This window comes from Ascaphus truei, chromosome 14 (assembly GCF_040206685.1).
Source record: "Ascaphus truei isolate aAscTru1 chromosome 14, aAscTru1.hap1, whole genome shotgun sequence".
In the NCBI taxonomy this organism is placed as follows: domain Eukaryota; kingdom Metazoa; phylum Chordata; class Amphibia; order Anura; family Ascaphidae; genus Ascaphus; species Ascaphus truei.
In genome coordinates, this window is record NC_134496.1 from 49,611,256 (window position 1) to 49,633,399 (window position 22,144).

Genomic DNA, 22,144 nt, shown 5'->3' on the forward strand with positions numbered 1-22,144 from the left:
CAGGGTACCCAATTCATCACAGTTGGCTCAGTCATAATGAAAACCTGACCTGTTGGTGACCCGTGAGGACTGGAGCTGACCACCCTGAGTTAGTGTGTTCATGAAACAACCAAGTGATCTGCCATTTTTATCATCACGGAGGAACGCCCTTTTACCGGTACACACTAGGTTCCTACATGGGGACTTCGCACCCATAATAAAATGAGTGAGGAGGGTGCAAGTTCGGGAAAGGTAGCAATGAGGACTGAAGATTACAGCCACTCTGAGCACAGACAGAAGACAACACTCATTATGTAATGTTCTCATTTATTTCCAGTTTCTGTGAAAAGAGGTTTTGGGGAAATTTGAACGTCAGAATCATTAAATACTTAATAAAGAAAGCAAAAAGTATTTACAAATTTCACTCGATCCTTGGTTTGTTTAATTACAAGAACCTCCGGAACATTGTGGCATGGGGGAATATAACCAAAAGGTTTTGCTTTCTTTATAAATACAGAATTTGCTTGGTTTGAGAGATGCAGAAAGAGGCACCTTTCCAACGGTCGGTGGCGATCGCATAACCGAATGAAACCGAAGGCCCATCACAATCCCTATCGTACAGGGCAGACGTAAAAAAAAAAAAAATATATATATCCCAGCAGTTTGTTAAAGAAAATCCATGGGACAAGCTTGGATTATTTCAGATCAAAATAGCATTTCATCAGGTTTTAATTTGAATGAAATAAAAAAACAAAAAACAAAACAAAATTAATTTCTGCTGGGAATTCTGAACTCCGTGATGTGAGCGGGAGCGCGGAAACACGAGATCCAAGGCTGGCCCACTGCCATCTCCGAACCAAAAACTATTTGTAATAATTATATATATATTTATATATATCTATATTTCAGCCATAAAGAGCAGGAGGGAAACGCACGCCTTTCCTCCCCTGCACTCCGTCCCATTGAAGCGCGAAGTCTCTGCCCTGCTCTTTATAAAAATCACACCTGCAAGAGAGGGGAGGCCCCCTCCCCCCCTGCACCCCCACATGTGGGATAGAGAGCAGAGGTCACAGAGCCCTCCCCCTCCGTCAGCAGTCCCAAAATACCTCAAGTACTCAGTTTATTAAAGCGAAACCTCAATAAAGGTTTTCCTAAAAACAAAAAAATTGGGATGGAAAAAAAAAAAAAAAAAAAATCAAGAAACCTTTGATGTTGGCGCAGCTGCGGGGAAGGGGGGGGGGAGGGCGCTGCGGGGGGGTGGCGCTCCGTGCCCGGCTCATCTTCATGCCAATGAGTCAATCATTCCTCACGTAAACGCAAAATCAGTCATGTGGATTTTTTTTTTGTTGTTGTGTGTTTAAAAAGTCAGCGGAAAAGAACAAAATAATAATAATGATAATTCGGAAGCCCCGAGAGAAAACGGCGAGCAGTGCGTCCGCCGGTCCGTGGGATCAGTTATTGTCCGACTCGTCGTCTGCTTCCCGTAGCCAGGTGAAGAAGGCGGTGACGGATTTGAGCGCGACGCCCTTCCCCTGCTGCTCGGCCGGGTCCTTGCTGGTCTCCCACTTGTAAAACGCTTCCTCCTTTACCACGTCTTCATCGTACAAGGCATCGAAGAACATTCGCAGGAGGTCTGAGGAGGGGGGGGGAGGGGGACAATGGTTACCCAAAGTCCCATTAAGGGTCTAAATCCAGTGGGGTGGCCAACTCCAGTCCTTAAGGGCCACCAACAGGTCAGGTTTTCAGGATATCCCTGATTCAGCACAGGTGGCTGTCTTTGACTGAGCCACCTGTGCTGAAGCAGGGATATCCTTAACCTGACCGGTTGGTGGCCCTTGAAGACTGGAGTTGGCCAACCCATGTCTAATCAGCCATGCAACATATTAGACATGGCCAGTGACAAAAAATGCGAAGGTAAAGAGCACGACGGGGGGCGAGCAGGGGCAGGGTCATAGGGCTAACGCCATGTACGAGAACACAAGGTAACAGCATCAGCGCCTTTATAGATAAACGCAACACTGGATTGCACTCCCCCTCCGATGATGAAACAAGCTGGGGGGGCAGCACAGATCAGCCAGGCTGATGGGGCGGAGGGACGACGACAGACCGTGTCCCAGAATACGGCCTTCGGATAGCGAGCCTGCCTCTTATCCTGAGGCTGCTCTGGAGTGGACCTGGGAGCTACTTACTTGGGGGCTGGTCGAGATTCACCACGAGCGCCTGCAACGCGTACAGAGCCTGCAGCTCGCCGGTCTCGTCGCTCAGGTATTTCTGCAGGAGTTTGGCTCTGGTGTGAATCGCAGCAACATCCACTCGGTAAGGATTCTCAACTAAGAGAGAGAGAGGGGGGGGGGGGGGGGTCAGACTGATACCAGAGGCACGGAGGCAGGGGGGTGCGAGCGATACAAAGATGGGGGGAAGGTCTGCCAGATACTCACAGATAATGGCTGAGGAGCAGACAGAGTTCATCAGAGCCCGAATTAGGGTGTTGGATGAGATCTGCTCATCGCTTAGGTTGGCCTGAAAACAAACAGGTACAGATGGGAGGCGAGAGTTAGAAAGTCAACACACCATGCGCCATTCCCACGCTCACTGACCCGCGCCCCCTCTCGCTGACCGCTCAGCAGCAGCAGCACCTACGCCCCTATCCTCACTGACCGCTCAGTACCTCCCCACCCCCTCTGCCCCGCCATACTTCAATCCAGTCGAACATCTTCTGGTTGGTGCTGTTCTCTTTCAGGAGTCGGGTCAGCTGTTTGTCCAGCTCAGCCGGGGACAGCGCCTTCTTACTAGGGGGCTCAGAGTCATCTCCCCCGAGGGTGTACTCCAGGTTCTGTGGGGAGTAAGCACATGGAGCTCAGAACGTGGAGGAAGCGCAACGTCCGTAAGACATGTGGGCGCATCGCCTCCCATCACAGGCGCAGACTCATGCGCGGCATTTTGGCGCTGTCCCTCACCATTTCGCTGACGAACTTGTTGACATCCTGATCCTTGGCCAGGAATTCCTTCCAGCTGAGGCCGGCCTCTTGCCACAGGGCCCCTGCCTTGCTGTGACTCTACAGAGGGAGGGAAATGGAACGGTCAGTGTGTGGCAGCACGGTCAGAGGGGTCAGTGCAGTCCAGGTTACAGGCTGCAGCCTCCTCCCGCCACCCAGACTCACCATGCCTTTGCACAGCAGCCCCAGGATCTCTGCCAGCAGAATGCCAGCCTTTCCGATAGGCACCAACGGCTTTGTCAGCTCCCTGGGGAGAAAGCGGGAAGCTGTTACCTTGAGCCCGGAGACTACGTCCGCACGACATTCCACCCCCCCATCCCGATGAAGACGTTAAGTTACCTGAACAGCTCCTCCATGGGGATCCCCCCCTCCAACAGGACAGGGCTGATTAGCTCTGCTAGATACAACCAGATGTGGGGGATGTCGATCTCCATATCCTCCCCAAGCTCTAGGACTTCCAGCACCCTGGGGGTGGGCAAGAACGGAGAGAAAGGGGGTTACATTAGATACGGGGTGCACAAACATTTCCTGTGCGCACACCTGCCTGCTCTCCTCGGCGTCGCCCCCTCCCCCCCAACTGCTCGACCCAGTCGTCAAATGACACGCGGGGCCATGTGATGTCACATCGACATGGTAACGTGACATCACGTGACCCACGTCGTCATTTTATGCCGGGTTACCAGGACGCGTCGCTGGAAGGGAAGCTAAGTATTATAGAGGCCTTGCGTGGTTCCCCGTCATTTAATTTAAATGCCGGGGGGGGGGGGGGTTAGAGCGCGGGACCTCCAACTGCCGCGCCCCCCAGCTGGCGCACCACTGCACTAGGATAAAAGTACAGCTGCCCCCTTGCCTCCACACACACCCTCTTTGCCCCAATGTACTTTGGACCCCTACGTACGCACTCACCCCTATTGTAGTTCGGCCCCCTGACTTCGCACTCGCCCCCTCCCCCTCGTAGTTCAGCCCCAATGCGGTACTCACCCCTTGTAGTACAGTTCCCTGGGCAGATTTCCGGCCTTCACCAGCTGGTACAGTAGCAACCCCGTGCGCTCTCTCGCGATTGTACTTCTCTCCAGCGTCGACTCTAAGCTGTTCCGCACAAAGATGAAGAGCTGCGTCGGAGAGCAGAGCTCCTGCACACACTGCACAGCTTCCTGGGGGGAGAGAGGGGAGTCAGCGGCGAGGAGAGGGGAGAGTGGGGAGAGAGGGGAGTCAGCGGCGAGGAGAGGGGAGAGAGGGGAGTCAGCGGCGAGGAGAGGAGAGAGAGGGGAGTCAGCGGCGAGGAGAGAGAGGGGAGTCAGCGGCGAGGAGAGAGAGGGGAGTCAGCGGCGAGGAGAGGGGAGAGAGGGGAGTCAGCGGCGAGGAGAGGGGAGAAAGGGGAGTCAGCGGCGAGGAGGGGAAAGAGGGGAGTCAGCGGCGAGGAGGGGAGAGAGGGGAGTCAGCGGCGAGGAGGGGAAAGAGGGGAGAGAGGGGAGTCAGCGGCGAGGAGGGGAGAGAGGGGCGTCAGTGGCGAGGAGGGGGGAGAGAGGGGAGTCAGCAGCGAGGAGAGGGGAGAGAGGGGAGTCAGCGGCGAGGAGAGTCAGCGGCGAGGAGAGGGGAGAGAGGGGAGTCAGCGGCGAGGAGAGAGAGGGGAGTCAGCGGCGAGAAGGGGAGTCAGCGGCGAGGAGAGGGGAGAGAGGGGAGTCAGCGGCGAGGAGAGGGGAGAGAGGGGAGTCAGCGGCGAGGAGGGGGGGGGAGAGGGGAGTCAGCGGCGAGGAGGGGGGGAGAGAGGGGAGTCAGTGGCGAGGAGGGGAGAGAGGGGAGTCAGCGGCGAGGAGGGGGGAGAGAGAGAGGAGTCAGCGGCCAGGAGGGAGGGGGGGAGGAGGGAGGAAGAGTCAGAGGCGTAGAGGGAAGAGGGACCAGCTCTGAGGACCCGTGCCCCCACCCTCCATTCCCCCACCTGTAGGAGCCTCACCTTCATGTCATTGATATGCAGATATTCTTCAATGATGGCTTTAGATTTCTTCTCCAGCTCCTCCTCGGACAGGGCAGGCTGTGCGGAGGTGGTCGATGCCAAGGGGCTTGGCTCACACTTCACTGCAAGAGAAGACAGCAGCACGTGTGAGCAGAACGAGCAGCAACAGAGAGGGGTGCAGGGGTATGTACGCCGGTAACACAGTGGGGAGGGGGGGGGGGGGAGGGACGCAGTCCGTATCAGACCACTTACCGCTCTCCTTGCTGCGGTCTCGCTGCTCCGTCATACTCGCCACCTTCCTCACTGCCTCCTGCGGGATGCGCGCCTCTCGTTCTCTGCTCCTGTCCTCCATCTCCTTGCTGTAGCTCCTCTTGGTCAGGAGGGGGCGCGCCCGCTCGGTGCGGTCGGGTCTCTCGAAGAGATCGCTCTTGTCGAATCGCTCGCTCCTTTCGCTGCCTCTCTCAAACCGCTCTCCGCGATCCTTCTCGGGACGCTCCCGGCTGGAGCTGCCTCTGCAACATGGGAGAGGTCAGTACTATCGCCCCTCTGTACGGCCATCGCCCATTTGTGAGGGTTGCACATTTGAAGGGTTAATCGCATGCAGAGTGTTCTTGTGTTTGCCCTGCTGGGAGCTAAGCACCCCCATCCCTGGGGTGACCCGAGAGCAGGAACACATCGTTTGGACTACATTATATTGGCGGTGAAAGAATTTGCATTTCAAAGTTATAAAAGGGAGTTTTATGCCACTAGGAGCCCACACAAGGTAACTTATTCTGGTAGGAGCCTCCCTCTCACCCGACACAGGGGGCATCTCTTACCCTCTCACCCGACACACAGAAGGCGTCTCTTACCTCTGCACGGGGCGCCTGGCGTCCTGGCTCTCTGCTGAAGACGCCTGCTGTAGGGCGGAGAATCGGTTCACGGTGCTTGTGGCCGGACGCCCAGTTTCCGGTGCTATAAGAAAAAAGTTTGTCGAACGCAGCCCAGCACAAAAAAATCTCTGGGAGATAACCACCCGAGTTGCCCCAAACATAAGCCTATCGCGGCTGCCAAAGGGTGTCACCGCTCGCTGATGGCTGGCAATGTTACAGCTGCTCCAGTGGATTCTGAAACTCACCAGCCCTTTCATCCCCTGTATCCAATGCCTACTTACCCTGCCTATAGATTGCAAGCTCCTTGAGCCAGGGCCTCCAACACATTGCAGGCCTATCCTCTAACAGTTTGTATCCTGTCTGTAAATGTTACATTTGCCCATAATTATATCTAACCGTAATTAAAGTATCTAAACTGACAGCATAACCTCTGCTCATTTAATGCCGCCATGTATTATAATTCCGGCCTTTCCTGCCCGACTTGTATTTATTTGCAGTTGTTCTCAGACGGACAGCAAAGTATTGTGATGCGCCCTTAAATGGAGGTCTGTATTTACTTTACAAATGAATGACGACACTGCGCGGAGGGGAGAACAGCGTACCTGACTCGGGCGGCTTAGCTCCAGTTCCTCCGCTGCTCCCTTTGCCCCAACTCAGACGCCCCCCGGGTGCCAGCAGCTGGTTTGCATCTATGGCTCCAAGCTGCACGGAAAACAGAGTCAGAATCCAGTCGCCTCCCCCTCTACCCACCCCGCATTACCTACCTGCCCAAACCCCTCCCCCCCCACCAGTTACCCCTCCTCCCCCAGCCACCCATTACCCACCACCACACAGCCACTCACACCACCCTCCCTGTTACCCCCCCCTGGCCACCCCGTTACCCAACCACCCCTCCACCAGCCAACCGTTATCCCCACCCCTTAAACACCCTCTCTCCCCCCCAGCACATCTCCTTCAGCATCTCACCTTGGTGATCTTGGTGATGCGGCATGTGTCGATAGGCTTGCTGCCCTTGCTGATGGGCACAGTGTTCCAGCCGTCATCAGTGGGCTGAGCGCCGCGGCCACCCGCAGGCCGCCCTTGGGGCTCGCGCCTCTTCTGTTCCGGTTTGGACATTAGATGTTGCACCTTATTCTGCTCCCGTTGCTTCTCCAACTCGGCGTCCTTGTGAATCTGATCTATCGTCTTGGGGCCCTGTTCCCCACGGCGAGGCACCCAGCTACACTGCAGGGAGACGAGGGCATTAGCACGATACAGGGAAGGTAGAGAAGGCACAGGGCGTTGGCACGAGAGGATGGGGGGGGGGAGGAGAGAAAAAAGTGTAGGCATCAACCCAAAAGAACAGGAGCAGGAATAAGGCGAGAATGAGGGTATGTAGTAGCGCATAGTAACAGACTGAGCAGAACCAGAACCCAACCAAACCACAACCCAATGGCTGTGTCTCCACTGCTGGCACAGGACGGCTAACCAAAAGGGATCCTCGCTACATGCAGACAGTTGGCGATACCCTAGCCCCCTTGTTAAAGCCACAGTGGCCAGGTCTGGTGGCTAGCACGGTGTCCCGGCTCCTATCAGCACGAGATGGAGCATTGTTGGACCCTTACCATCCGTAAGTCGATTAAATCCTGCAGCATGAAGCGGATACGAGAAGACGTCTTCCTCTCCTTGATGATCTTGTCCATCTGATTGAAGTACTGATTCATCCGAGGCTGTGGGGAGACAGGAGGTGTGAGCAGTGGGCGAGAGGAAGGGATTAGCAGCTCAGCACTGTGGATGGATGGATGAAACCGTGGGACAAGGCTGTGGGAGGTGAGAGTAGTGGTGGGGGTGGGAGTGGGGTGGGGGAGATGAACGGCTCAGTGCTGTGGGTGGAAGTACGAGACCGTGGGATAAGGCTGTGGGGTGGGAGTGGGGTGGGGTGGGGGAGATGAACGGCTCAGCGCTGTGGGTGGAAGTACGAGACCGTGGGATAAGGCTGTGGGGTGGGAGTGGGGTGGGGGAGATGAACGGCTCAGTGCTGTGGATGGAAGTACGAGACCGTGGGATAAGGCTGTGGGGTGGGAGTGGGGTGGGGGTGGGGGAGATGAGCGGCTCAGCGCTGTGGATGGAAGTACGAGACCGTGGGATAAGGCTGTGGGGTGGGAGTGGGGTGGGGGAGATGAGCGGCTCAGCGCTGTGGGTGGAAGTACGAGACCGTTGGATAAGGCTGCGGGGTGGGAGGTGAGAGTAGTTTTGGGGGTGGGAATCGGGGAGATTAGCGGCTCAGCGCTGTGGGTGGGAGTACGAGCCCGTTGGATAGGGCTGTGGGAGGTGAGAGTAGGGGTGGGGGTGGGGTGAGAGCAGTTTTGGGGGTGGGAGTGGGGGAGATTCGCGGCTCAGCGCTTGTGGGTGGGAGTACGAGCCCGCTGGATTAGCTCAGGGTCGCGCTCCTCACCTTGGCCTTCTCGAAGTCCAGGTCCTTGCCGATAGTGGACAGCAGCCGGCACAGACACTCCAGGGACTCCTCGTCGTGGTTCTTCAGCAGCTTCACCACGCAGTCGTGCATGATGGCTTCCGTCAGCATCTTCAGCTTGAACAGCTCCCCGATAAACTTTATGTTCCCCAGCGACCGGCGGCGAGCACTGTCCCGCGCCACCACCAGCTCGTCGTTTAGACGCGATTTTTCCTCTGGCTGCGGAGAGGGGGAGGGGGTTACTATGGCAACCCGCAGTGTGGGGCAGGATTGGGGATTGAATCAGAGGGCTTGGAGCGTTACACAGGGGGGTGGGAGAGCAGATTGTGGATCCAGATCAACAGCTTGGGATTGGGAAAGAAGGGGGGTGGGATCTGAAGCGTAAGCGCTCAAGCTTAACATGTGGGGGGAGCACGCAGTCCCAAGCACCACAGCCAAGCAGCAACATGAGCTGTTACACCAACCCCCCCTCCGACCCCCAGGACAGAGCAGTTATATATCCCATGCGCTCGAAATAGAGAGTGGGGGGTGGGGGGGCGAGAAAATGGTCGGAAAGAGCAGTTATATATCCCATGCGCTCGGGATAGAGGGGGAGGGGGAGCGGCGGGGGGGCGGGGTGGAGGGGAGGGAGAAACTGGTCGGAAAGAGCGGTTACAGTGGAAGCAGCGTCCATCTCTTTCTGTTTCTTCTCGAAGATCTCGTCGTCGTCCTTGTCCTTCTCAAACTCCTTCTGGCAGCGGTTCAGCAGCAGCTTCCGGAAGTTCACAGTCACTGCTGGTTTCTCTGTGGTGGAGACCTTAAGCTGAGAGGGGGGAAACAAGAACAGGTTAACCGCTTGACCGGGAGGGGGGGGGGTGGGGAGAGGGGGCAGGATCGCTTGAGCGATAACGTCTTGCAGGGGTGTGCAAACACCAGTCCTCAAGGGCCACTACCAGGTCAGCAGGATATCCCTGTTTCAGCACAGGTGGCTCAGTCCTGTGCTGAAGCATTGCCCACCTTTACAAATACGTGAGCAGTGGCCTTTTCCTGCGTAGCTGATGGGTGTGTGACACGGGAGACGTAGGTAAGTGCAGAGACATGCACCGGCCCTCCTCTCCTCCACTCACCCCCATAAGGCAGCGGCACATGTTGGCGTAGGCGACAGAGAAGTTTGGCTCAGAGATGGCCTTCTCAAAGATCAGGTCTATCACCCCCTTCAGCCGATCCTCTGTGTCTATGGACAGGTCGGTGACCTGCTTCATCAACTGCTGGAACATCTGGGGGGTCAGCTTATTCAGGATGCTGCGCACCCTGCGGAACAGCTCCTGGAGGGGGAAGAGAGAGCGTGCAAAGGGTCACCGAGGAGGTCAGAGCGAGCGAGCGCGCTCGTGCAAAGGGTCACCGAGGGGGCCAGAGCGAGCGCGCGTGTGCAAAGGGTCACCGAGGGGGCCAGAGCGAGCGCGCGCGCGTGCAAAGGGTCACCGAGGGGGCCAGAGCGAGCGAGGGAGCGCGTGCAAAGGGTCACCGAGGGGGCCAGAGCGAGCGCGTGCAAAGGGTCACCGAGGGGGGCAGGACCAGACGCTGCTCAAATAATCGAGCACATCCCGTGGCCAACAGATACTCAGCACCTCCATGCTGTGGGGCTGCCCTAATGGTTTCCCCTGGGTGCAGTGCGATACTGCCCTCCTCCCACCTGTGTCTGGATGCTGTCAGGCTCTTCCTCCTCGCTGGCTCTTTTGCTGGTTGGTTTCCAGGCCTTCTCCGCCTTGTTCAGCTGGACGTTTTCATTCAGAGACACGGCTTGGATGATTTTACGCGGCTCCTTGCGTAGGCCCTGCTGGGAACGTCTGGGACCACCACCCATCCCAGCCATCCCACCCATCCCAGCCGGCTGCAAATGGGAAGAGAGGGGGGAGGGGAATAAAGACAGAATGAAGAGCTGGCAGAGGAAGGGCCACAAGCAACAGAGAAGCACAATGCTACCCCCAACATGGCAGAAATACACAGTAAAACACTTATATATTCTCTTGAAAAAGGGTCATTTAGTTTATCCCTCCTAGAGGTAAATGAGAATTTTAATCCTAGAGGTATATTAGTATTTTATCTGGTAGTGTTAGGACCTGTGAACTGGGTCTGCCTTGTTGTGGCTCGCAAGCTTACAATGCTTTGGCCAAAGGGTTAAACTAAATGACCCTTTTCAAGAGAATATATAAGTATTTTACTGGGTATTTTTGTCATGTTGGATGTAGCACTGGGCTTCTCTGTCGCTTGTTGTATACATTTGCCACGCTCAATAGCTCTCCTTTCTGACAAGGTAGGAGAAAGGAAGAGGCACACAAATTGTAGTGGAATCAAATGATTTCAAATGTATTGATGCATCAGAGCTAACAATGGTAACGTTTCAGGACACGCAGTCCCTTCCTCAGGACTTGCACCTGAGGAAGGGACTGCTTGTCCTGAGGAAGGGACTGCTTGTCCTGAGGAAGGGACTGCTTGTCCTGAGGAAGGGACTGCTTGTCCTGAGGAAGGGACTGCTTGTCCTGAGACGTTACCATTGTTAGCTCTGATGCATCAATACATTTGAAATCATTTGATTCCACTACTATGTGTGCCTCTTCCTTTCTCCTACCTTGCCATTACTTTGGATCCAGCTTTGGGACGCCAGGATCAGCGGAAGGTGAGCACCAAATGTAAACTCCTTAAAAAAAAAATTTCTTTAAAACTGTGTGTGCCACCTATAATCTCCTTTGTATCTCCTTTCTGACACATACATATATATCTTGCGGGGGCTCAGGGGTTCCCAAAACGAGCTTGCTGGGGTTCTGTGTGGTAACCCCCAGACATGCCCAAGCTTTGCCCACATTCACCCGGCACCACTCTATAAAGCCGCTTTTACATGTGTCGTTCTGGCCTGCGCTGGTTAGGATGCCCACGCGGCATCTTTTGTCCTCACTGCTGACAAATCTTACTCCGGAGGTGCATTGTGCCCCTTCCAGAGGGGGGGGGGGGGGCTTTTAATAGCCCACTTCCTTCCTATTCTCTCTTATGTAACACTATTGCTTTGACTTGATGTCAAGTCTACGAGTCGGTGACTAACAAATCGTTTGTTTATGGGACCCCAGAAGCAGTTTTATGGCTCTTTCATGGTATCTAAAGATGACCAACTGTGTCTGTGTGTGTCTGTGTGTCTGTGTGTGTCTGTGTGTGAACAGTCACTGCTTCATTCTGAATGCATCAGGGACACGACAACAAGTAGGAAGACCCAACAAACCCCAGTGGCATGGCTGGCGGCAGGAATGACACGCACCGGCCCACGGCTGCCCATGGCCGGTCGGCCCAGGTTGGCATAGGAAGGCGTGAAGTCCGGCCCACAGTTCATGCTGGTCAGGCGTGCAGGGTCTAGAGGCCGGAGTGGGGCTTTGTTGGCCTGACGGGGGAAAGATGTAGAAAAGTATTAGAATAATAATGTTTCGTTATAAACCCCATCGCTGCCAGGACACCTAACGGGGGACAGCAGAAATTCTGGCAACGGAGGGGGGGGGGGGAGGAGGGGGGAAGGAGCACCCCACCTTGTCCAGCACCACATCTGTGATCTGTGGGAGGCCCTCTGGCTTCTGCAAACTGGCCACGATGAACTGGAAGCCCAGCAGAAACTCTCGATCATAGCCCTTCTTCTCCTCGGGGTTTAGAGGTTTCCATTGCTCTGGGGAAAGGAAGCCAGGTAGACTGGTTACACAGTGACCCACTACCGCCGAACGAGACGGCACCCGTGGGAAAAAAACACTGTGGGGACAGGGGGCGTGGAAGATTTCACCCACACCCTGCAAGTGCACATCATCAGGAAACCAGCAATGCACAGGACAGTATCTTACAACACTGCTACTCACAGCTGCTCAGCGATATGTAACAAACCAACATATTTCTGCAGAAACCTAGCAAAATACAGCGTGTGCGCAGTGAGATGGTAAAACCGACTAGGGTGCTTTGTATGAGTGTAGGAGCACAGTGCGAGGACGAAGCTGGGATAATGGGGTAGGGGGTGCCTTAGTGCAGGGGTGTGCAAGACTCCTTTTTTTTAGGGAGGGGGGACGGCTCAATTACCCGGCTTCAGTCACGCGTCTCTATGGCGTTAAATAACGTGACATCGGGCAAAGGTGTCATTTGACGCCGCATTAGCGGTAAGGGGGGCGGGAGTACAGGAAGTTTGCGCAACCCTGCCTTGGTGTACGAGCGTAGGTGTGCAGTTTGAGTGTAGGAGGCGGCTGGGATGATGGGGCGGGGGGTGCCAGATTATTCGGGGGGGGGGGGGGGGGTGCGCGGGGGGCACGGACATCCACCTTATCTTCAGTGACGCGTTGCGTCAAATGACGCCGCAGGGGTCACGTGACATCAAGTGACCCCAGTGTCATTTGACACTGGATATTAGGTATGGGGGGCGCGAGCACAGGGGCTGGCAGGCAAGGGGGAGGTGCAGGACAGAAAGGTTGCGCACCCCTGCCTTAGTGTATGAGTGTAGGGGCAGTGTGAGTGCAGGAGGAGGCTGGGATAATGGGGCAGGGGGTGCCTTAGTGTAGAAGGCGTGTGAGTGCAGGATGCTGGGATAATGGGGCAGGGGGCGCCTTAGTGTATGAGTGTGGGCGCAGGAGGAGGCTGGGATAATGGGGTGGGGGGAGGTGCATTGGGTGTATGAGTGTAGGAGCCCAGTGTGAGCGCAGGAGGAGGCTGGGATAATGGGGTGGGGGGAGGTGCATTGGGTGTATGAGTGTAGGAGCCCAGTGTGAGCGCAGGAGGTGGCTGGGATAATGGGACGGGGGGTGCCTTATTACTTTGCCCTTGTTCTTGCAGCTGGGCAGTGAGTGCCCCGGTTCATCACTCACCCTCCTTGTATTTATACTTGTGATCCCCTGGTTTTATGTTCTCTGCATCCAGCTTGTCTTGCTTTTCCTCCCAGGTCTCGTCCTGCTCCACGAGAGGGACACGGGGAACCTGGTCCAGCTCGGGTGCGGTGCTCTGGGGTTTAGGGGATGATTCAGGGCCGATGGAAGGGTCAGCAGACTGAAAAAAGGAAAGGTCCCATAATGTACATAACCGGAGATCACAGAGAGAACGTGTCAGGGAAGACATGGCCCAAACTAATTAACCCTCCGAGGCATTCTGCCTGGTTCTCATGCTCTAATTCTAGAAATGGTAATATTTCTCATCATTAAATGGTTCTTTCTCATCATTAAATATGGGAAAATATGTTGGGATTTGGACAAAGGGGTTAACATCAAATGAAAACCATTCGCTTCACTGTGACACGCACTGTAACATGACCACAGATAAAGCAGGATTATGAAAAGGAGTGTGACCACACACACGGGCCCCTGCCAGTAATGACAGACTGACCGCCCACGTGTCCGCAGAAAAAAGTCCAAGCGTCACACCTCTTTGAACGCGTCCAGCAGGTCTCCCACCGCCTCTTTCTTATTCAGATCCTTCATTTTGCGCTTCTTCTTGGGAGCAGAAAGAGCCACTGTGGGGGGCAAATAAAGAGTCGTGAGGGGCAGATCTAAAGACCCCTGTTCAAGTTTTACTAATCTTGGGGCAACAGATAAGAACCCAGACACCAAAGAGCAATTACATGGTGGCAATACTGGAATAGCGTCACAGCAGGTTTAAAGCACAAAACCGTGATATAGATCAATGCAGAGTATCCACGCGCACTCACCTTGCACAGTGCTCTCTGCTGGAGCAGCTGCCTGGGACAAACCCAGAGGTTCTGCCAGGTGCTCCTTATCTCCCTCCTCAGGTGGGGCGGCAGCAGTGGCCAATGGTTGGACCTCAGGCTCAGAGATTGGGCTGACGTGAGCTTCAGGCTGGGCGTCATGTGCCTCAAGTTCTGGCTGGTTGGGTGCCCCCTCCCCATTTGTTAGAAGCAGCTCTTCAGGTTGAGCGATGGGGGACTCCACAGGGGATTCTGTCTGGCACATGGCGGGGGGCTGGGGCTGTGCGAGAGGGAAGGGCACCTCCTCAGACAGCCCGTTAGACTGTAGTTCAGAGTCTGCGGAGGAAGCTGGGTGCTCCGGTGTAGCCTCTGGGGTAGGTTCTTCGGGTTCTGCAGGGACAACTTCAGCTACAAGTTGCGGAGCAGGGGGCCGACTGTGGGATTGAGGTGCCACAGTTACAACAGGGGGCATCTCAAGCAGCAGGGGTGCTGCCTGTCGAGCAGGCACTTCTGGCAGCAGCTCTGCCTGTGGGGCAGTGGTCTCCCGAAGGGTCTCTACCTGTGGGATTGGGGCTTCTGGGAGGGGCTCTGCTAGTTGGGTAGTCGTCTCCAGAATGGGCCCTGCTTTTTGGGTGGCAGTCTCCAGAATGGGCTCTTCCTGCGGGATTGGGGCCTCTGGGAGGGGTTCTGCCTGAGGGATTGCAGTTTCTGGGAGGGGCTCCGCCTGTTGGGCAGTGATCTCCAGAAGGGGCTTCGCCTGCAGAATTGGGGCTTCTGGCTGGGGCTCTGCTTGTTGGATGGCGGTCTCCAGAAGGGGCTTTGCCTGCAGGATTGGAGATTCTGGGAGGGGCTTTGCCTGTTGGGTGGTGGTCTCCAAAAGGGGTTCTGCCTGCGGGATTGGGGCTTCTGGTAGGGGCTCTGCCCGTTGGGTGGTGGGTTCCAGAAGGATTCGTGCCTGCAGGATTGGGGCTTCTGGGAGGAGTTCTGCCTGTTGGGTGGTGGTCTTCACAGGGAGTAGTGCCTGAGTAATTGGGGCTTCTGGGAGGAGCTCTGTCTGTTGGGTGGTGGTCTTCACAGGGAGTCGTGCTTGTGGAGTTGGGGCTTCTGGGAGAAGCTCCGTCTGTTGGGTGGTGGTCTTCACAGGGAGACGTGCCTGAGTAATTGGGGCTTCTGGGAGGAGCTCTGTCTGTTGGGTGGTAGTCTTCACAGGGAGTCGTGCTTGTGGAGTTGGGGCTTCTGGGAGAAGCTCTGTCTGTTGGGTGGTGGTCTTCACAGGGAGTCGTGCTTGTGGAGGTGGGGCTTCTGGGAGAAGCTCCGTCTGTTGGGTGGTGGTCTTCACAGGGAGTCGTGCTTGTGGAGTTGGGGCTTCTGGGAGAAGCTCCGTCTGTTGGGTGGTGGTCTTCACAGGGAGTCGTGCCTGCAGAATTGGGGCTTCGGGGAGGGGCTCAGCCTGTTGCGTAGTGGTCTCCAGAAGGGGTCGTGCCTGCGGGATTGGGGCTCTCTGTGGGGTGACTGTCTCTATCAGAGGTGCCGCCACCTCAGGTGTAGTGTTTTCTGCTGGGATTTCTTGTTCGAGAGCATCTGCCATGTCCAGCATAGGCTCTGCAAGGGGAGGCGGGGGGGACGGGCTCTCGGAGACCGCCTTACTCAGGCCTTGGGTGGTCTTGGAGCCGTCATCTGAAAGAGGAAAAAGAGTTACAGGAGAGATGCAAAGGAAACACCAATCTCAAAATGAGGTTTTCCTGACCCCTTGTTACCAAAAGGAGCATGAAAAGGGTACTCTGCTCCGCACACCCCACACTCACCTGGGCGCACTACGACAGGCACATGAGCGCTCTCTCCATTCGCCTGCACCTCAGGGCCTCCGACTGCTGACTACAGGGGACACAGAGGACAAGAGACAGAGTGAGTGGACAGGACACACCTTGGCTTCCCCTCCACCCTCTCCTCTGACACGCATGGGCAGGGGGGATGGTGCTCACGGCTACATCACAAAGATGTCCCTCCCTGATGCAGCTAGTCACTGACAGATGGAAGGCGCAGATCATATTAAAAAAAAGCAGTGACACAGAAAAGCAGATTCAACTGCTAAATAAGCACAAGCAGAGTCCCATTGTGAGACTGCAATCTGCTTACTCATCGGGAATGTAGTTGTGAGCAGCTCTGCAGTACAGTGACATGTGCAGCTTATTGTAGGAGAGGTGGGTACATGGCCATGGAGTGCAGGAAGGCCTGGGGCAGGAGTGGTTCTGGCCTGGGGCAGGAGTGGTTCTGGCCTGGGGCAGGAGTGGTTCTGGCCTGGGGCAGGAGTGGTTCTGGCCTGGGGCAGGAGTGGTTCTGGCCTGGGGCAGGAGTGGTTCTGGCCTGGGGCAGGAGTGGTTCTGGCCTGGGGCAGGAGTGGTTCTGGCCTGGGGCAGGAGTGGTTCTGGCCTGGGGCAGGAGTGGTTCTGGCCTGGGGCAGGAGTGGTTCTGGCCTGGGGCAGGAGTGGTTCTGGCCTGGGGCAGGAGTGGTTCTGGCCTGGGGCAGGAGTGGTTCTGGCCTGGGGCAGGAGTGGTTCTGGCCTGGGGCAGGAGTGGTTCTGGCCTGGGGCAGGAGTGGTTCTGGCCTGGGGCAGGAGTGGTCCTCACCTGAGGAGGGGTTGGTGTGGACGATGTTCTCCCACCAGACAGAATTTCTTCTGTGACGTCCTTCCCTCCCTGATTAGGGTCTCGTATCCGGATCTGATGGGGGGGGGGGGGGGGGGGGGAGAGTAAGCAGGGCTGTTACTTGCCAATCGTTACACGGCACCAGTTGTGCGCATGGCGCTTTAAAACTACAATCTAAATGCATTGCAAGCCCCTCTGGGACTAAAGGTGTTAAAGCATTAGATCAGGAGTGGCTAACTCCAGTCCTCAAGGGCCACCAACAGGTAAGGTTTTAAGGCTATCCTTGCTTCAGCACAGGTGGCTCAATTAAGCCAACTGTGCTGCAGCAGGAAAATCATTCAAACCTGACCAATCGTCATGGGACCAACAGGAGTTGGTCACCCCTGCATTAGAGCCACGCAGAGCAGCACCTTAAACCCAGTGAGAGGAAACACCAGGAATGGTGTGGGCTGCCGGACACACGATAACGGTCCCAGGGGGCCGCTGGGGCGGACACGGACACACCCCAACCCGCACAAACTGTTGCAGCCTGTGTAACCACAGAGAAATGACAACAGATTAAGACTTCTGGGTGCTTGTGGCAGCCACGTGGGGACATTCCCACACTCGCACATGTCTTTACGTGGCAGGGCGAGGAAGGGGAACCTTTCACCCACAGGCAATATACTCCGCCGGGCAGCAGGAGCAGCCCACTTCCCAGGGATGCAAAGGGCCACGAAGCAGCTGTCTGACATCGCGAGGGACAGATACAGGCACCATAAGCATTTACCACGGGGGGTGAGTGCCTTGCAAAGTGGGCAGGCAGGCACAAACTGCCAGGCCTAGTAAGGAGGGGTATTAGGTCACGGGACGCAGAGCTGGAGATATCTGCCTCAAAATAAAAAAAAAAGACACGAACTACAATTCCCCACATAGGGGTGCAGACCTACTCTGCCAAACAAGAGACGGACTACTGCAAACTCAGCTCCCGCCGACCCCTACCTCACCCCACAGCTCCCGCCGACCCCTCCCGCCCCCCCACCACTCAGCTCCCGCCCCCCCCCACCACACAGCTCCCGCCGACCCCTCCACCACTCAGCTCCCGCCAACCCCTCCAGCCCCCCCCACCACACAGCTCCCGCCGACCCCTCCAGCCCCCCACCACACAGCTCCCGCCAACCCCTCCAGCCCCCCCCACCACACAGCTCCCGCCGACCCCTCCAGCCCCCCACCACACAGCTCCCGCCGACCCCTCCACCACACAGCTCCCGCCGACCCGACGAACACACAGCTACCGCCAACCCCTTCAGCCCCCCCGGCTGACCCCTCCAGCCCCCCCACCACACAGCCCCGCCATCCCCTCGAGCACCCGCACCAGACTTGCTGATCCCTCCAGCCTCCGCACCCTCGCTGACCCCTCCAGCCCCTGCACCTCAAAGCCTTGCTGACCCCTCCAGCCCCACCAGACTTGCTGATCCCTCCAGCCTCCGCACCCTCGCTGACCCCTCCAGCCCCTGCACCTCACAGCCTTGCTGACCCCTCCAGCTACCGCTCCCCCCACCGTTGCACCGCTGACCCCTCCCGCACTGGCTCAGCACTCTCCCCCCTGTATCAGCCTGTACCAGGCCGCGGGGAATGGGGAGCCTGCCAGTGCAAGGTGCCCAGTGATCACCCAGCGAGGGGGTGAAAGTCACCGCTCCCCACCCTAACAAGCGACAAACACGAGACCATTACCAACACTGGATCACGGGCCGGGGGGAACCGGAGGCACACCTAAAAATAGCTGATATTTTGCAAGAGTCTGAGGCCGGGGAGGCGACGGATCACAGGCACCTCCCCCCGTGACTGCCCTCCGCAGCCCCTCAGCCAGAGGAAAAGCCTGCGGTGAGTCAGCATATAAAGAGAGTGGGAGGGAAGAGAAAGGGAGGGAAAGGGGGGGAGGAGGGAGGGAAAGGGGGGGAGGAGGGAGGGAAAGGGGGGGAGGAGGGAGGGAAAGGGGGGGAGGAGGGAGGGAGAGGAGAAAGGAAGAGTCTGAGGGGGGAGGGGGGGAGGAGAGAAGGTACAGGTGAGGGGGGGGAGGAGAGGGGTGAGGGGGTGAGAAGAAGAGGGGCGAGGGGGGGGAGAAGAGGGGTGAGGGGGGGGAGAAGAGGGGTGATGGGGGGGAGAAGAGGGGTGAGGGGGGGAGAAGAGGGGTGAGGGGGGGGAGAAGAGGGGTGAGGGGGGGAGAAGAGGGGTGAGGAGGGGGGAGAAGAGGGGTGAGGGGGGGTGGGAGAAGAGGGGTGAGGGGGGGTGGGAGAAGAGGGGTGAGGGGGGGTGGGAGAAGAGGGGTGAGGGGGGGGGGGGGGAGAAGAGGGGTGGGAGAAGAGGTGTGAGGGGGGGGAGAAGAGCCATTCCCTTCCGGTGCCGTTCGCTCACACTGCAGATTAATTTACACCCAAACAGGGCCACGAGACTTCTACATAAAACCTGAGAAATGGCTTCAAAGTAAAGCGCTCATCAGTACACACACCGGAGCTGTAGCGCCAGCACTCAGCCATATAACATCTTCCCCACATCAAAAGATATGTACGCATTTACCAAAAGAGTTACACATCACAGGGGTGTGACTCCCCAGCCACCGCTGGGAAAAGAGAGCGTGGATTACTCGCAGCCGTTATCTCTACCGGAAAAGCACCAGCACACATAACACAGCTCACATTCACCGCAGCGATTCCAACGGTGCAGAGGTCAGCGCAGAGAGATCAAAGCATGGGCCAGGAACCAGCCACGGAGGCGAGACCACGTCACACACACTGAGCACACAGTGTAAGAGCAGCAGCGAGGCGCGAGCACGGAATCAGAGCAGACCGGCAAGTGCAGAGAAAAAGCAATGTCCCTACCACAGTGTGCCGGGGTCACCGCACCCAGGGAAGACACCGACACCCACGATGCCGAGGGGGACCAGTGGCTGGACGATGCATGGGGAGAAGCAGCGACAGGACGCAGCACGATGCTGGGATTCGGAACGGGCCTCTCTGTCTTATGTATGCACAGCGTACACCAGGGGCGGGGTAATTACAGGCGGCGTGCCCCTATAAACTCCCCAGCCCTGAACTGTCTGACTGTACATTTATAAGACCCCACCCAACAACAACAAGCAGGCACAGCATCCAATCACAGGGCAGGAATCAGAGAGGATGCGTCTGTCTCAGGTTTAAAGCCGTGAAAAGCCATCACTTGCACCCAGCGCTGACAGGGTTAAAAACATTGCTGCATGCACGAATACAGGTAGCCAATAAAGACCTAAAGTTACATCTCCTGCCCCCTGAGTGCGGAGACCCCCATCCCATGGACACAAAAAGGTCACCTCCCACTTCAGAGGTTCCAGGTCACACCATTGTCACAATCCAAGGCACATGTAGGTTGCTAGATAATCCTGCATGGAAAGGGTTAACCAATTCCTGCGATTTCCATCTTCTGAATTTCTTTATGTCCAGAAGGATCAGTGGTACATTGTACGTGTCATGTGTGAGGTGCGCGGTCGTGGCGGCGGGATTTAATAATAATAGCATGTTCTTGTATAGCGCTGCTAGTTTTACTTCGCGCTTTGTAGAGACATTTTGCAGGCACAGTCCCTGCTCCGCAGAGCTTACAATCTGATTTTGGTGCCTGAGGCACAGGGAGATAAAGTAACTTGCCCAAGGTCACAAGGAGCCGACACCGGGAATTGAACCAGGTTCCCCTGCTTCAAACTTATTGCCAGTTAGTCTCTTTACTTACTAAGCCACTCCCTCTCCCCTATGTCACATGTAAGGTGTGTGTGAGTTGGACATATGTAAGGTGCGTGGGGGTATATCATATGTAAGGTGTGTTTGTGAGGAGGACATATGTAAGGTGCGTGGGGGTATATCATATGTAAGGTGTGTGAGGAGGACATATGTAAGGTGCGTGGGGGTATATCATATGTAAGGTGTGTGAGGAGGACATATGTAAGGTGCGTGGGGGTATATCATATGTAAGGTGTGTGTGTGTGTGTGTGTGTGTGTGTGTGAGGGGGACATATGTAAGGTGCGTGGGGGTATATCATATGTAAGGTGTGTGTGTGAGGGGGACATATGTAAGGTGCGTGGGGGTATATCATATGTAAGGTGTGTGTGAGGGGGACATATGTAAGGTGCGTGGGGGTATATCATATGTAAGGTGTGTGTGAGAGGGGGACATATGTAAGGTGCGTGGGGGTATATCATATGTAAGGTGTGTTTGTGAGGGGGACATATGTAAGGTGCGTGGGGGTATATCATATGTAAGGTGTGTGGGGAGGACATATGTAAGGTGCGTGGGGGTATATCATATGTAAGGTGTGTGAGGAGGACATATGTAAGGTGGGTGGGGATATATCATATGTAAGGTGTGTGAGGAGGACATATGTAAGGTGCGTGGGGGTATATCATATGTAAGGTGTGTGAGGAGGACATATGTAAGGTGCGTGGGGGTATATCATATGTAAGGTGTGTGAGGAGGACATATGTAAGGTGCGTGGGGGTATATCATATGTAAGGTGTGTGTGTGTGTGTGTGTGTGTGTGTGTGTGTGTGTGTGTGTGTGTGTGTGTGTGTGTGTGTGTGAGGGGGACATATGTAAGGTGCGTGGGGGTATATCATATGTAAGGTGTGTGTGTGAGGGGGACATATGTAAGGTGCGTGGGGGTATATCATATGTAAGGTGTGTGTGAGGGGGACATATGTAAGGTGCGTGGGGGTATATCATATGTAAGGTGTGTGTGAGGGGGACATAAGTAAGGTGCGTGGGGGTATATCATATGTAAGGTGTGTGTGTGAGGGGGACATATGTAAGGTGCGTGGGGGTGCGGGTATATCATATGTAAGGTGTGTGAGGGGGACATATGTAAGGTGCGTTGGGGGTATATCATATGTAAGGTGCGTGGGGGGTGGGGTATATCATATGTAAGGTGGGTGGGGATATAACATATGTAAGGTGCATGGGGTGGGGGTATATCATATGTAAGGTGCATAGGGGGTGGAGTATATCTTAAGTATGGTGCGTGGGGCGTCATATGTAAGGTGAGTAGGGGATTGGGGTATATCATATGTAAAGGTGTGTGGGGGTTATATCACATGTAGGGCGCGTGGGGGTTATATCACATGTAAAATGTCATGTCATGTTATGTGCAGGATATAATACCGCTTGTACAATGTAAAACGAGAAAACTGGCGCACAGCCAAGAGTGGGTCACCCAAAAATAAGCTGAGGAATAATCCTTTATTGATCCATAAAACAGACAGAGGATAGCACCCTCCTACGCGTTTCGTGTTTGGGAATACACTTTATCAAGTGTTAATCGCTAACTCCCTATATAATACCGCGTGTGACTGGCACCTCCTAAACAGGGCCACAGCTGACTGCATGAACAGCTGGGAGTCCTCGCGAGTTGGAGGGGGACAGACTTACCGTCTTGCGCTCTCGTTTTGGCGGAATCGACTGGGGCTGATTCATCATCACTTGGGTGCCTGGAACCCCGGGAGGAAACTGCTGCTGAGCGGGGTAATATGCGCCGGCTGGGGGGGACGGACAGGACAGGGG

The 22,144-nt window shown here is 55.8% G+C and overlaps 1 protein-coding gene across 2 annotated transcripts; it reads right to left on the reverse strand.

Annotated features, from left to right (window-relative positions):
* Positions 1-289: 289 nt before the first annotated feature.
* Positions 290-22,116, reverse strand: EIF4G1 (eukaryotic translation initiation factor 4 gamma 1). 2 transcript variants are annotated; one of them, XM_075570852.1, is made up of 26 exons: positions 22,013-22,116; positions 16,568-16,660; positions 15,745-15,814; positions 13,943-15,616; positions 13,659-13,747; positions 13,110-13,287; positions 11,802-11,935; positions 11,540-11,659; positions 9,926-10,123; positions 9,360-9,557; positions 8,909-9,055; positions 8,236-8,472; positions 7,406-7,510; positions 6,768-7,025; positions 6,404-6,503; positions 5,781-5,883; positions 5,182-5,441; positions 4,930-5,051; positions 3,957-4,129; positions 3,315-3,440; positions 3,141-3,222; positions 2,937-3,035; positions 2,675-2,812; positions 2,418-2,499; positions 2,169-2,309; positions 290-1,612 (listed from the first exon to the last, which is right to left on the reverse strand). In XM_075570852.1, exons 1-26 carry the CDS (start codon positions 22,058-22,060, stop codon positions 1,431-1,433), a joined length of 5,157 nt encoding a protein of 1,718 aa, XP_075426967.1. In that variant the 5' UTR covers positions 22,061-22,116; the 3' UTR covers positions 290-1,430. The 2 variants fall into 2 exon arrangements, with proteins under 2 accessions (XP_075426967.1, XP_075426966.1); XM_075570851.1 differs by having other exon boundaries at positions 11,504-11,659.
* Positions 22,117-22,144: the final 28 nt, after the last annotated feature.